The sequence below is a fragment of the Taudactylus pleione genome, unplaced genomic scaffold (assembly GCF_031769625.1).
Source record: "Taudactylus pleione unplaced genomic scaffold, aTauple2 ptg000110l, whole genome shotgun sequence".
Classification (NCBI taxonomy): domain Eukaryota; kingdom Metazoa; phylum Chordata; class Amphibia; order Anura; family Myobatrachidae; genus Taudactylus; species Taudactylus pleione.
Window position 1 is genome coordinate 387,990 of NW_028284512.1, and position 16,075 is coordinate 404,064.

The following is a 16,075-nucleotide window of genomic DNA, read 5'->3' on the forward strand; positions in this document are numbered from 1 at the left end:
ACTTTCTCCGGGCGCCATTGTCCCACATCCGGTAATAACTGACGCAGCGTTGGGCAGCCGACCAGGCGGAGCCAGGATTGCCTAGCTCTATGCATGGGAGACTAAATAACTGCTGGCGTAACTGCGTACTGCGGTAGTGGAGAGCCCACCGCTACTGGACACACACGTGACCTCTGCGATATATAGGAGGGGTCTGCCTGTGCCTCTCGCTTGGGCAATCCTAACAACCCTTGTTGTAAAGGGGACAGGGCTCAGTGACAAATGTGGAATTTCTACAGAGGGGTTCCCAAATGCTTGATTTTAACATGTTACCATTAAGAGGGCATAATCAGCACATGAACAGGAAGGGACATGCTCAGCAGCAAGATTATAAAACAAAGGGGGGGGGGGAAGGTTAAAGTAAGAAAGGAAGGAAGAGAAAAGAAAAAACGGAGTGAATGAAGATGAAGGACAGATAAGGGGGGGGGGGCGAGGAGCTATAAGAATGAAAGATAAAGTAAGAAAGCTGCAAATATGAGAATTACAGCTGCATGTACTTCTCTGACCTGAAAAACTTGAACAAAGAGGCATTACTCTTCATTGGCTGCATAAGACCAGCTAAACTTAAAGGGGCAATATCCAACATGTTATTAAACTGGCAACACTCAAAACACTTGTGGTTTAATGTCCCTCATGTTTACATGTCATCCTTCAGGCTTACATATGGCTGTAATCCTTGGATTGCCAGAAATATATTTATCAGTTGTTCGTATAATAATAGGTGTTAAAAGAATCCATAGTTTTTAGTGCTGGTTAGTAAGTCCAACATTTAAACAGTTAGTAAACAATCAATTAGCAATAAATATTTGAATCCAAATAGGTAATTAGTTGTTAATAGATCCAGTTAATTTCTATATGCACTTAGCATCTTATTCGGAGGCGGCCGTACGGTCTACGACCGCACGGCCGCCTCGATGTTTTGCCAGTGCGCATGCGCACGAGGAAGCCGGCTCCCTCGTGCGCATGCGTGAGACCCTCTACGACCGACAGTGCTGGTCGTAGCGGGTCTCTTTCCAAAGGGGGCGAGCTGTCGATGTTGATTGACAGCTCGCCCCGTTTGGAAGGCGGGCCGGGGGGGTGGCAGCCCAAACGGAGGCGTTCCCATGGGAACGCCTGCCATTTGGGGGAGGCCCCACTGACATCACTAGTGATGTCAGTGGAGAGCTTCCGGCTCTGACAAAGCCAGAAGCTCTCCGGGGCTTACGACAAGTGAGACCCTACCCTATGGTCTCGTCGTAAGCCCCGATGGTCGCCATGGTCTCTGACCATGGCGACCATCACCCGAGCGGTCATTAGAGCTGTGGGTGTTAACCCACAGCCTAACGACTGCAACAGAGGCGGGTGGTCAGGATGCAAGTGGCCGCCCAGTTTCTGAGCGACTACTTGCATCCTCCGACCGCCTCTAAATGAGGCCCTTAATCTGCTTCACTTTGCTACATGCCAGTCCAGCTTCACATAAGCGGATTTAATATTATTTAAGTCCTCTTACTTCCCGGCTGCTGGTTAGCCCTATTTTGCAGCTCAATTAGGAAGAATATGGATCCTGTTTGTCGAAGCTGGTTTAGTGGCTGAGACAGAATCAGTGTAAAATTAGCTTGGAGCAACGCCATCTTGTGAATGGCAACCAGACTCCATCTTAAAAATAAGAATCTGCAAGACACCATTTTGCGTCTGATCTCCCGGTGCCATTTTAAGTTACAACTCACGAGCTAAGTACAGATAGCAGTGTTTTTGGTACTGGGGACAACCTTGCATAGAAAAAATATCAAAACAACTAGAAAAACAGAAAAGTAATTAAAAAAGACAATACACCAGGAACTGTGGGTGTTTTTGCATGTAAATGGAGAGACCCCACATGTGGACTGGTGTAGCTGTGGCAATTGTAATATGGCCCAGACACTTGAATTTGACTGAATAAACAATGGTAAGAAATCTGCATGAAAAGAACTGTTTAAATTCAGTGTCAGACAATATGGCACAGCAATTGGCCTGGGGGTCTCCACCCTGTTTAAGAGTGATTCTCATTACTAATACCACATTGCATTGCAGTTTAAAAATGTTAGTAAGGAATGATATATATATATATATATATATATATTTAAATCCATCATAAATAGACTCCCATGCATAAACACAACACATTATGCACAGTTGCGCTGTTAACATAACGCACATTAGCGAATGCATAAGATCCTGTATGAAAACGCTGTTTATTAGCTTAGTGCGCACGCATCTGCCCCAAGTTAACTAGCGTCTTTTCTCAGACCCCGAATACTTACACACTGCACATACACATAAAAGGTTCCATAGCTTTAAAGCATAAGATTCAAGTTTTATTCATTTATTATAAATGCTGTGAAATAAAGGCTATTTGGTATCTAAGATTTAATACGTGATAAGTAAGCCATGTTTGGTATTGTACTGATCTGCTCTTTCTCAGCAGCTTTCCGGTATCATCGGTGTGAAGATCGCAACATGCATTCTCAACTTATGGACCGTAGAGAGTTAAAACACCAAAATGTACTTTGTAAAATTAACAGCCTAGATTTGCATGCAGGGGGAAAATGGAGGCAAAGGCTGTTGGAGGCTGGTCTGTGTCCATTTGAATCAACCTGTTAAATGCCCTGTAACAGAACCACCGTGATGGGGAACCAATGGGATCGCAACGAGCCTCTCTGTTGTGTAGCCTATTTCTGTGGGGGTATAAATATGTGTGTTCTGACCCCAGTCTTCAGTCTTCAGTCTTCATGCTGATGCCGTTGATGGAGGTTTCTTGCTGATGCTGCAATCTGGTCCCAGAGCGCGTGCGTATGTATAACTGTATCTTGGGTCTGTATAATTTCTTTGCACTAAATTGTACTTAGATCACAGCGTGTAACTGACTGTACTTTACTTGAATAGTACTTTGTGCTTTGGAAACACATGTCTAAGGTCTGAAGTCTTTATTTTACTGTATTACTGCATATGCAAATAGCGTGAATTTTAGAAGGTATAGACAGGTTTTTAGAAGGTATAGGTAGGAGCATACAGAGGTTTAAATTCAATATCCTTATGTTGAATAGTAACAAAAAAATAGTAACAAAAATCCGCAAAAAAAAATTGCCCAGAGGCTGTGGGTAAAAGAGAATGGGAGAGATATGATGCACACAGAAATAGGCAACTTTCAGGACAACAGTGCAAGCCCACCGCTTGTACTGTGTGTGCTCCTGCACATATTCAAGTCGTCTTGTTCTCCAGTGAGGCTTCTTGCCCTGTTCCAAGATGGCTGGCGTGATCATGTGCAGAGGCCATATTGTCTTTACTGTGTAGAGTGACATTTTAGGAGACAGAAGTCTTCTACTTAGCTCCTAAAATGAACCTGGTTCATACCTGCATTTAAAAATGTTCCAGCATCCTGGCACTGCTACACATTTGAAGCATACACTCAGTCTGGTGAGCTGTATAGCACTTCACTTCATCACCAATATACAAGTAACAGTGAGTACAGCTGTTTCAATAAACCAACACCACTGGTTAAGTAACTGAGCTATTTATTGTTTCAATCATCTGCTGGTGCACATTAGTTCCAACATAATTATGGATGGGTTTTTTACCAAACCCATTTTACCAAGATGTTTATATTTGTTGTATCAAGATCTTGATACCTTTAGGAACCTTCAGCTTTGTTGTTTGCGGTATTCACCTTGCAAATTGTTATTTACAAATCACATATATATGTTTCTCAGGTTCCTATAACTTCACTGAAACCCATCACGGTGGCTATGAGTATGTTAGCAAGCCTACTACCCATCAGCAAGCTGAAAAGTACTGCAGGTATAAGTTTGCATCTCTATTCACTGGCATAAGAGGAATCCAGAATCTGCAAAGAGGTTTTATACAATACCCCATTTGGCTAAATGAGGAAACCACTAATACAAGTAAGTTCTCAATGACCGATAAATTTTCACATGTAAAAAAAGTCACAAGTAAGATCACTCGTCTTTACATACTAACAGCAGAGCAGTTATCAAATAGGAGACCAGAATGTCAATTGAGATGCTTGCTGGGGGGATTCTAAACCGTTGATGATGTGAATGGATAATTAGTATAATTATCATCTAAACCACCAGATTTAGAGAAAATATATTTTTTTTTAATTCTTCAAACGGCTAATGGGCAATTCTTTTTCCTGAATCTGAAAGAGGGTTAATGCTTGAGCATTGCCAAGAATCACCCAAACTCTTCAATCATTTGTACAGCAAGAAAAGGAAAATGTCACAGAAGAAACACGTCAGTGTGTTCATAGCAACCTCTTATCAGTGGTAATGAATGTTCCCTGCTTAGTACAAGGTTGGTGCACTGAAGTGTCTAGATTTGGTGAGTAAGACAAAAACAAGATTTCATTGTTTGGAGTGATATTAATGTAAGAAGATAAAGGGTAGGTACATAAACATTTCTACTCGGTTACAGGACTTTGCCCAAGAAGAGTATAACACACTAAAATGTACTACATGTTATGAAGACAGAGGCAATTTCCCATAATACCTCTTTCAGACCGACGGACCAGTAAGTACACAGGTCTGGTTCAAAGCAGGATCGCGGACTCGGGACTCCGACCCGGGTCGGCCCCTTTCGCACATAGGGCATGATTCTGAGCAATTGTTTACCATCACACATGCGTATAAGCCGCACTGCACGTGCGCAGCATTCGCATTGCGATTACGGACGTACAAAGGAATCTATCGCAAAGTGATTATCAAGTGGATAGCATTTACCGGTGGTAACAGAGAGGTGGTCAGAAAAATGCAGGTGGGTTTTAGCGTTTAAACGCCTTTACATGGACGTGCATAAATTAGCCTTTGTGATCACCTACGCGGCATGAAAGCCCTCTGTGTGTCAGGAGAGCAGCCGAGTCTGCAGCAAGTCAGACCTGCCAAAAGGGCAAAATGGCAGCTCACTGTGCATCGATGCTACCGATATATACACAGGTAAGCGACATCATATGCATGTAAGAAGGCAGCAGTGGGCGTCCTTATTGCGGCCGTGCTTTAGCATGCATTCGCATATGCAGTTGAGTATGAAACTGCAGCTGAGATCGCATTAGCGGCGTCCTTTCTGAATCAGGCCCATAGTCTAGGCCTGGGTCGGTGCGCATGCACAGGCAAAAACCCAAGTATTTAGGCTATGTGTGAAAGGGGCATAATTCTCATGGTTTTCTTTTAAATCAGAAAAGGGACTAAAATTACCAGTATTAGGATTAAACTAGAAAGTCTTACTTCAAGAAAGGATGGTTGGAAAATGATAGGAGGTTGAACTTTTGATATGTTTATATACTTTTGCCCACGGCACCTCAATATTTGACTTTATAAGGTGTGCGGATCATGGTTTCTCCCAAGAATAAGGAGTAGGTCCGCACCTTGAAGGCGACACCGTAAAATCAAGATGTTTTAAATTTGTAGGCGGCATACACTTTAAAAAGCCAAATCATCATGAGTAATAGATGATCTGTCCATTTAGGCAATTGGTTGTACTGTGGGCCTGATTCAGAGCCGGACGCCATTTGCGGACGGTCGTTCCAAAAAAGGGGCCGGCTATTTAAATTGAGCGCTCGCTCTTTGCGGATTGATGACGCCTCTATGTCTGAGCCTGCGAACGAAAAATGCGCTCGCTGTTTTGTAAAGACGCCCCTTTGCCATTCGCATCACACTTCATCTCCGGTATTTATTAGATTAATCGGGTACATCGAAAGGTATCTGAACTGCTCGCAGTGCTTGTGGTAGGTTTTTCTTACCGCAATCACTGCGAGCAGTTCAGGCTAAAAGACAACCAAGTGAGGTGGTCGATGACGCTCCTTTACTAATTATGCACTCCCATTAAACGCCCTTTTGACCGTTTGGCACGCCTGCGTTCGGATCTCCACTGCCCTGTTTTCAAGCACCTTCCCCTGTTACCACCCACAAACGGTACATTCTGTCAATCAAATTAGCAGCCCCTCGCTGTTATGCGAGCGCACGATTTCCGACCGCAATGACTGGTTTGCACATGCGCATTATGACCCATACGCATGCGCAGTTGTGCGAACATCGCTCAGAGCGAACGAGCGGCCGCTTAAGAGCGGCTCTGAATCAGGCCCTGTGTCTGAACTCAGAATCATGTTGCACTTATTATCAGGGGCTGGCTGGCAACTTTTAGCCTGGGGGGCAAATGCATGCAGGCGGCCCTGGCAGAGGAGTAGCGTGTAGCCAGGGTGCCCGAAAAACGTGCGTGCTACGGCGCCGCCCCCCCTCCCCTCATGTGTTCCAGGGAGGGGGCGGGTCCATATGGGACTAATGTAAGGCAAAAATAAAGATTAGGGGCAGCCCCCTGTCGTAGTGCCCATATGCAGTGCCCCCGTGTGCCACAGGAGAGAACACCCTTATGCAGGCCTACAGTGCCCCCCAGTAGTGATCCCCACTATGCCCCTTATATAGTGCCCCCGGTAGTGGTCCCCCCTGTGCAGTGCCCCTTGTGCCCCCAGTAGTAAGCCCCTTATATAGTGCCCCCAATAGTGGTACCCCCTATGCAGTGCCCCTTATATAGTGCCCCCAGTAGCAGTCCACCCCCCATGCAGTGCCCCCAATAGTGGTAACCCTTATGCAATGCCCCTTAAATAGTGGCCCCAGTTGTAGTCTCCCCCCTATGCAGTACCCCCAGTATTGCCCTTTAATAGAGCCCCCAGCAGTGGTCCCTCGATGCAGTGCCCCCAGGCGTAGTCCCCTCCCCCTATGCAGTGCCCCTAGTAGTAGTCCCCTCCCTCCTATGAAGTACCCCTAGTAGTTGTCCCCTCCCCCCTATGCAGTGCCCCTAGTAGTAGTCCCCTCACCTTGTAGTGCCCCCAGTAGTAGTAGTCCCCCCTTGTAGTGCCCCCAGTAGTAGTAGTACATCCCTTGTAGTTCCCCCAGTAGTAGTAGTCCCCCACCCCCCTTGTAGTGCCCCCAGTAGTAGTATCCCCCCCCTTGTAGTGCCCCCAGTAGTAGTCCCCCCCCTTGTAGGGCCCCCAGAAGTAGTAGTCCCCCACCCCCCTTGTAGTGCCCCCAGTAGTAGTAGTCCCCCCCTTTGTAGTGCCCCCAGTAGAGGTCTCCTCATTGTAGTGCCAGACCCCTCCCCCCAGTAGACACATGTAATATAAAAAACAAAATAAAAAAAACCACTTACCTGAATCCCTGCTCCCGCCGCCGCCTGCTCCTCTGTCTGTCCTCCCGGGCCGGGCCGCTCTGCATTATGGGAGAGACGTCATATGACAATGACGCCTCTCCCATTGCCCACTGTGGGAGCCGGAAGATGGAGCGGCTCCTGCGCTGGGGGCAGCAGCAGCTAATGAGAGTCTGTCTGACTCTCATCAGCTGATCAAAACAAACACACAGCTGCCGGAGCCGGCGGCTGTGAGTTTGTCACTTGTGTAGCGCTGACCGAACTCCGTCCGGTCAGCGCTATACACGCGGTGCAGTCTGTGTCACAGTGACACAGACTGCCCGCGGCCCGCATGACGCTGCGGCCCGGGGGGCACATGGCACCCTGCCACCCGGCCCAGCCCGCCACTGCTTATTATTGTACTTTTTAAACAGCAGCACCAGTGCTTAAAGTGGTCCTAGAGAAGTGGTAGAACTCACCGCCCCCCCTTGGTGCTTTTTCAATAAAGAGACAGCGCGCACCTGCGGCGCATGCTGAAAGAAAGGGCGTGATCTCAAGAGAAAGGGGCGTGGTCACACAATAGTATTTCCAATTCAAAGTATGCCACACAGTAGCAAAATCTTGATTCACATTGCACCATATAGTAGTGTCTCTTATTCATGAATGACACACAGCAGTGCCCCTTTTACACAATGCCCACATTTGTGCACCTTATACACAATGCCCACAGTAGTAGTGCCTCTTATACAATGCCCACAGCAGTAGTGCCCCTTACACATAATGCCCACTGTAGTGGTGCCACTTATGCAGTGCCCACAGTGGTAGTGCTCCTTATTCAGTGCCCCCAGTAGTGGTATTCTGCCTTATTTAGTGCCCCCAGTAGTGGTAGTGCCCCTTATTCAGTGCCTCAGTAGTGGTAGTGCCCCTGCAGTGCCCACAGTGGCAGTGCCCCTTATGCAGAGCCCACAGTAGTGGTGCCCCTAATGCAGTGCCTCCATTAGTAATCCTCCTGTAATAGTGCCCCCAATAGTAGTGCAACTAGTAGTAATGCTCCCTGTAGTAGTGCCCCAAGTAGTAGTGCCCCAAGTAGTAATGCCCCCAAGAGTAATGCCAGCTATCAGTAATGCCCCCAATAGTAGTGCCCCCTGAATAATGACCCCCAATAGTAATGCCCCCAGTAATAGTGCCCCCTGAGTAATGCCCCAATAGTAATGCCCCCAGTAGTAATGCCCCCTGACTAATGCCCCCAGTAGTAGTCCCCCTGAGTAATGCCCCCAGTAGTAGTGCCCCCTGAGTAATGCCCGCAATAGTACTGCCCCCTGAATAATGCCCCCAATAGTAATGCCTCCAGTAATAGTACCCCCTGAGTAATGCCCTCAGTAGTAGTGACCCCTGAATAATGCCCCCAATAGTAATGCCCCCAGTAGTAATGCCCCCTGAGTAATGCCTCCAGTAGTAGTGACCCCTGAATAATGCCCCCAATAGTAATTCCCCCAGTAGTAGTGCCCCCTGAGTAGTTTCCCCAGTAGTAATGCCCTCTATAATGAAGCCGCTTAATTAAAAAAGAAAAAAAACCTAATACTCATCTTAAGCCCCGCTCCCGCATCCGTTTGGCTGCTCCTCTAACTATGGGAGAGACGTCATGACTTCTCTCCCATAGTGCACTGCAGGAGCCGGAAGCCGGAGCTCAGGGGTGAGCTCCAGCCTTCGGCTGGTGCTGGGGGAAGGGAGCCGGGCGCCCGGCAAATGGAGCCTCCATGCTGCGGTGGGCTAAGGTGGGTCAGAGGAGGCGGAACTGGTTTCGTCTCCAAATAGAAGTGATGGAACACAGTTCCGCCCCGTTCCGGCCCACTTTAACCCCTGAGCAGCACAATGTTGAGTGTAATATAAATGGCGGCTACAGAGGTGTGGCTGCAGAGCCAGTGGCATATCTATAATGGGTGCAGTGGGGCACCGCACACACTGCACCCATATTATTTTAAACTTACCGTGGTCCCGCGTCGGGTGTCAGTGCTGCGGCCATTTTTCCGGTGTTCTGCGCATGCGCAGTAGACTCCGGGTACACTCCAGGAGTCTACTAAGGCTCTGGTGGCTGGCTAGTCGCGTCAGTTGGCTGCTGGCCTCCGGGGTGAGAGGAGGGGGCCCCACATGGGGAGTACACACGCACCCCCTCCTCAGAGCAGTCCAAAATTCAAATAAGGGAGTCACACCAACTGCCCTTCCAAACATTGTCGGCCAGGACTCACTGGCAGTTGGTGTGGCTCCCCTAATTTGAATTTTTGACTGCGCTGCAGCCCCACCTCTGGAGCCGCCACTGCATATGATGTATCACTGAAAACGAATGATTTCCCTAAAATGGACATGTCTGTTTCTAATGTTTAACTGATAAAGGGGTCTACTTGATAAGCCTTGGATGGAGATAAAGTGAACGAAGATAAAGTACCAGCCAATCAGCTACTAAGGGCCATGTCACATCCTGTGTTTGAAAAATGACAGTTTGGAGCTGGTTGGTTGGTACTTTATCTCCATTCACTTTATCTCCATCCAAGGCTTAGTACATAGACCCCTATTTCTGACAAATGATGCGTGTTATTGTAATGTTTGAGCCTGAGAATTGGTGATGTCATAAAACACAGTATAACCAAGATCACTTGGGGGAAATGTACTAAGAGAGCGGAGTGAGATAAAGTACCAACCAATCGTCTCCTAACTGTCATGTTACAGGCTGTGCTTGAGAAATGACAGTTAGGAGTTGATTGGTTGATACTTTATCTCTCTACACTTTATCTCTCTCCAAGGCTTAGTACATCTACCCCCAAGTTCCTTACTCGCTCTCCATTGACTTTCTGCTGTTGGCATCACTTCAGTTTGTGTTTTATTGATGTTTGTTATTAGAACCATCATTTGCTTCTCGAGCTCAGGGGCGTATCGCTAATGGGTGCGGGGAACACGGGCCCCTGGGTCCATGGGGGCCCCGCACCGCACACCCTGCAGCCATAATATTACTTACCTCTCCGGAGTCCCACGTCAGCACGGGCATCCGGTTCTGTAAAACGACTGGAAAATGGCATTTTCCCATCCTTTGCGCATGCGCAGTACAGGTAAAATGGCCGTCGCGGCCATTTTCCTGGTGGTCTGTGCATACACTATAGACTCTGGGCACACTCTAGTGCCCAGAGTCTATAACTCCAGCGCTGGCAGTGCACAGCTCAGTGCGCTGCCAGTCACCGGGCGAAGAGGAGGGGGCCCGTGTCGGAGACTGCACACAGGCCCCCTCCTCTCTAGAAACGCCCCTGCTCGAGCTCATTTCTGTATCCCATTCATCAAGAACAGATCTAAGTGGTCTTGAAAGCCTGCAACTAGTACAAATTACAAATAATGGCTATCACCGTAAGTACCTTTTCTTTCCCCGCATGTGTGAATGATTTTCATGGTACATTGCTTTGATGCTTAAAGCAGCAATTCCATGTAGGTTTTTTCTTTGACCCCTTTTCTGTTGAGGAGTTTCTATCCCCTATGCTGAGTCTATTCTGTCAATTTTTGGATACCCATGTATCTCTAGGTGCCATGATGGGAAATATCTGACCATTTAGTGTTTCTCCCATCCACTGGCTCTTCAGATATTTCAGTAGTGTAGGGGACTGAGCACAGTGTGGTGCGATTAATATGTTATCATTCTCTGACCCTTCCCCTGGCATGCCTGGCAAGACATAATTATTATTTTTACATAGCACCTCAGGAGTGCAAGCAGGGCTACATATGGAAGTTGAGTTCCACTAGACATTAGCACTGAATGGTTTAATTGTCAAGATAATACTTTTAAGCCTTTTTCCTTTGCTGTCCTTCTATAAATCATTATTTCCTTTTAAAAACATCTTGAAAGGTTGCAAAATACTGTATGTCTGTCATTTATACTGGCATGTGAATACTTTTATTGTTCACAGACCAGACAGAACTCAGAGGGACATTTCAAAGCCCCTCCTCTCTACTGTCAATAATATTAAATGCAAAACCAGGCATGTTATGATTTTAATATTATTGTGGTTTTACATATTAAGGTCAAACCCACTGAGAATCGGCCTATTACAAATGCTTCTGCATAGTAAATTTAGCCCCTGGTCTAAGACAGAGTTTTATTTTCATACTTCCATTTTAAAGTCTTTATTGTATGGATCTATTACAGTATATAACTATATTTACATTAGTCTTTATAATCACACTAAGGACATTTGTTTTTTTCAATCTACCTTTAGAGTTCCAGCCACTCACTGTTTTGGTTTTTGAGGACAAAACGGACACTAAATATGCAAAATTAATGACACACTTCCCATCAATGGCAGAAGTTACAGTCTGTGCACATATCCAGTGGGACAATACAAATACAGACTGTGCAACAGTTTTTTCTTATGCCGTGCCAAACTTTATTAATGAATTTCAGCTGCGGGGAATGAGCGATAAAAATGGCTTTGTCAAGTTTGCCATTGTGGTCCACGGCAAGCATTCAGGGTTCTCTCCCGTGTTTCCCAATGACGAACAGTGGCATCATGTCTGTGTAACCTGGCAAAAGTGGAACAGAACCATGACTTTCTATGCTGATGGCAAATGGAAAGACTCCTCTGAACTCTCTGCATCTGAAGATATTATCATGGATGGAATCTTTATCATTGGGCAAGATCAGGACTCCTATGGAGGTACATTCAAAAAGAAGGAGTCATTTAGTGGTAATATCACAGACTTGAACATGTGGACAAAAGTTCTCAGTCAAGACCAGATAAAACGAGTTGCCATGTGCAGTACACTGGAAAAGGATGTTGCGTTTAGATGGGGGATCCACCATCTGGAGATTGAGCCTACGGTGAAAAGAATGAAGGTGGAGTCTGTCTGTTCAGGTAAAATTTTCAACAACTAAGTTACTGGGTAAAGAGATACAGAGGAGTCTTCATACACCTGGCCTCAATACCCCTTGTGCTAAACGCCTGACGCGAATGAGCCGCGTGGAGCAGTTTTGCGGCTTATCCGCCCAAGTGTGCGACAAATCCGCTTCACACGACTGCACTGATCACTTTGATATGTGACAAATGTATATCTGTGTGCGACTGAGTCTGAATCTGTACAACGGAACTTCACACGAATTAAAGCTGCGTCCGCTCCATCGTAGCACTTTGTATATCGGTTCAGACTCGCAAATAAATATGCAACTGTAGCATTAATCTGTGTAGTCTTGTGAAACGATTTGTTGCATCATATTGCGACTAAGATGCACATTCGAGCAAAAACCGCTCGACGCGTAGTCAAGTTGCACGGGACCTGGCGAGCTGAGAAGGGCGAGACTGCGGCAATAGTGTACGAGGACACATCTGTAGATGAAAAACTTTTTTTTTAGGAATTTTGGGGCTTCAAATGAAATGATGGCTGCAGAAATTGGATCTGGTTTGATTTTCTTTGACCCCCACCCAGAGGCTGTGGAGATACCGAACATCAATCTACACAGAAAATCAGTGGGTAGGACACTGACTCAATGGGGTATATATACTAAAGTGAGAGTTTTTAGAAGAGGAGATGTTGCCCATAGTAACCAATCAAATTCTACTTAACATTTAACTAGCACCTTCTAGAAGATAATAGCTAGAATCTGATTGGTTGCTATAGGCAACATCTCCACTTCTAAAAATTCTCAATTTAGTAAATATACCCAGTGTGTTAAAATGTAAATGGTATTACCCAGAATCCTAATTTCTTCTTTTTAGTGAGACATACCCACCGATTTTCGGGAGCCACCCGGCTGTTCCGGGAGAGTAGGGAGGTATGAATGAGAGTTATTCACACATATACAACCAGATTGAAAAATAAATGTACAGTACATCTGCTGACAGAAGTATTGTGCTTATAGCTAGCGCTCTGAGGTAGTGCAGAGCTGCCCTAAATTAGAAAAACACAATGTGCAGGAATAAGTGGTAAAGTGGTATGTACCTTAGCCCTATTTGTTATTCTTTTTGTGCTAAAAAAAAATGTGAAAAATTGTGTTTTCACACCCTTTTCACATTATTTTAGTATCACAAAAATGTATTAAAGGTCTTTTGGAGCAGTTTTCATAAAAACTACTCCAAGCCCTTCAATTCATTTATTTTTAGTAAGCAAATCACATTTCTCATACTTGCAATGGGAAATGTGATCTGCTCAGATTTACTAAAAATGAATTGTAAAAAAATACAGTGGAGAGTCCTGTGATAATAATGCTAGACGGCATTATGCAGGCTTTCCCCCGTTTCCCCGAATCTCTTGATCTGCTCTAACAGGAAGAGCAGAGCTGGGAGACTGCCCCTGAGATCAGCTTTTTGTGTCTAAATAGACAAGCCGATCACTTAAAAAAAAAAATAGTTAAAAAACCCCAACACCACTTACCTGCAACCAGGGGCTGGCGATCAGTGATCCGGGGAGTTCCTCTGAGAATTCCGGTCAGCTGGTCTCCGGGCTCCTGCACTGTGGCCCCAATCAGCTGCTCTGTGCCGGCTTCTCAGTTTACAGCATAGAGTAGCATGCTTAGTAAATTATCTCCATTGAAAACTGGTTTAGATTTCTTTTACCAGTGATTAAATTAGTTCCTTAATGTGGGCTCTATTCAGCAATAGTGTCGATATAACTGAGAAATGGATCTATAAGATATATATTTATATTGAATCAGTATGTTTACCTGCCAGTTCAAATCCCGACATGAGAAGCCCGACAGCAGGAGATCCCGACATCGGCTGGTAAGTGCCCTGGTAAGCAACCCTCCCTTAGGGGTGTCTAACCCTAAAACTCCCAGGGTGGTGCCTAACCCTAAGTCCCTCTACCGGGGTTGCCTAAACTTAACCCCCTCCCCACATCCTAAACTTAACCTTTCCGGGGGGGGGGGGGAGTTCCTAACCTACTCCCGGGGGTGCCTAACCCTAACCTTCCCCCCAAAACCTAACCCTGCTACACTCCCTAAACCTAACCCCCCCCACTGCGGCTAACGCTATGGACACTCCATGACTTACCTCCTTCGGGCTGTCGTAATTTGGCATTCCGGTGTCGGGATTCAGATAGGTAATAGTATTTTGACTCCTTTCTGAAGTCTCGTGTCGGGATATTGACCGGCGACATTTAGTCCGCCGGTCTATAAATTGCATCCCATTTATATCAACACATTTATTACAATAAATAAATAAATAAATATAATAAAAATGAAACTATTCCATAATGACATAAAAGGATCTCAATACATAGTCCAGTATTACAAATCAACTGCTAGGAGGACTCCTGGATATGTTTGTAACAATAAGCGATAATTAGGACTTGCTCTCAAGAAAGTCACTTAATTTCATAAGCAGCAAATATTTACCAAGTGGTTTTAGTAGAAAGAAACGTTAGCGAGGAATCTGCAGATGATAGGGCTGAGTAGGCAATCCACTTGTAGCTGTATGTTGAAATCAAATAAAGCAATGACACATAAATTAAAAGTCCCCAATAGTGCAGGAGTCACATACAATGTTATGCAGTGATGGTAAATAAGTACAAACCGCTTAACGCGTTTCACTGGATAAAAGAAGCTGTATGTGTTTTATCCAGCAAAACCGCTTATTGTTACAAACGTATCCAGGAGTCGTCCTAGCAATTGATTTGTAATACTGTATTGAGTTTCTTTTATGTCATTATAAAATAGTTTCATTTTTCTTATATTTATTTTTTTATTGTAATAAATGTGTTGATATATACATATATCTTATACATCCGTTTCTCAGTTATTAAGTAATTATATCATACTTGCCTACTATTTTGGGGGGGTTTAAGTCAAACAGAGTCCCGATCCGGTTCTGCAGTTAGTTCGGATGTCAGATTTAAAAGAAGAACTCGGGTTTTGAAATGCATGTAAACAAGTGGAAACATATCCAAATTACATGATTGTAGCTGTTTTTTTAAAATCACAGATCCAAAACCAAAACACGAAGATGAATCTGGATCCAAAACTAAAACACGGGGGTTGGTGCACATTTCTAGTATATAGACAATGGTGATGAAAGAAGAAATGTAGATTTTTAAATCCTGAATTTTCAGGTAGCCTCCCTCTCCCGGTAGAGTAGGCACTCCTACCGCATCCTGCCCACTTCCTAGTGAAGTGGCCAGAATGGGGAAAATCTTACCATGATCCATCGGGAGGGGCGGGACTTAATGAGGCTTTTCTATGATAATTTTGTCATTTGGCTCCGCCCCATATTCAAATGTCCGTGATTCCCAGCATTTTAGGGTGCAGGGTCTAACGACTCAATAGTCTGGCCCCACCCCATCACTGCCCACCTGCATCTAGGGTTCAAGCAGGGGCGTATCTATAATGGGTGCAGGGTGTGCGGTACGCACCGCACACCCTGCACCCATATTATCTAATACTTACCTTTCTGAGGTCCGGCGTTAGATGTCTCAGCCCTACCCCTTCTCTCTTAATACGCCTCTGGGATGGAGTCTTCTCCCGGAGAGCAGACTTCATATGTCAGTAAGTATGGGAAAAGTAGAAGCCCTGTCTCCAGTCAAAACAATAACTGTAGGTAGGGTTGTCACTCCGCACCTTCGGCACCCTACTTCCCCACTGTCTGCACTTAATTACAGTAACCACGGGGCTCTGGGCCGCAAGGCCACGCCCCTTTCCTGTGTGTATCCGCCCCCTGCCCACGAGGCCACGCCCCCTTTAAGACTACGCAAAGCATCCCTCCCTGCACCAGGTGACACCGCAGGGAGGGACGCCACTGACTTTGTGCATACACTATATGTAACGCATTGCGCCGTAAGGGTTTTCAGCACTTTTCCCGCATGCGCAATGGCAAATAATCACTTAACTGCATGAATATTGCCATTGTTTAGAATTGCATGCACT

General features: G+C 45.5%; 1 protein-coding gene across 6 annotated transcripts in view; it reads left to right on the forward strand.

Annotated features, from left to right (window-relative positions):
* Positions 1–16,075, forward strand: part of ADGRD2 (adhesion G protein-coupled receptor D2) — a 374,363-nt gene that overhangs the window by 78,285 nt on the left and 280,003 nt on the right. For all 6 annotated transcript variants that reach the window (XM_088471096.1, XM_088471093.1, XM_088471092.1 and 3 more), the window contains exons 5-6: positions 3,765–3,956; positions 11,442–12,077. In XM_088471096.1, coding sequence (XP_088327222.1) covers positions 3,765–3,956; positions 11,442–12,077 — 828 coding nt within the window. The remainder of the gene's footprint in view (positions 1–3,764; positions 3,957–11,441; positions 12,078–16,075) is intronic.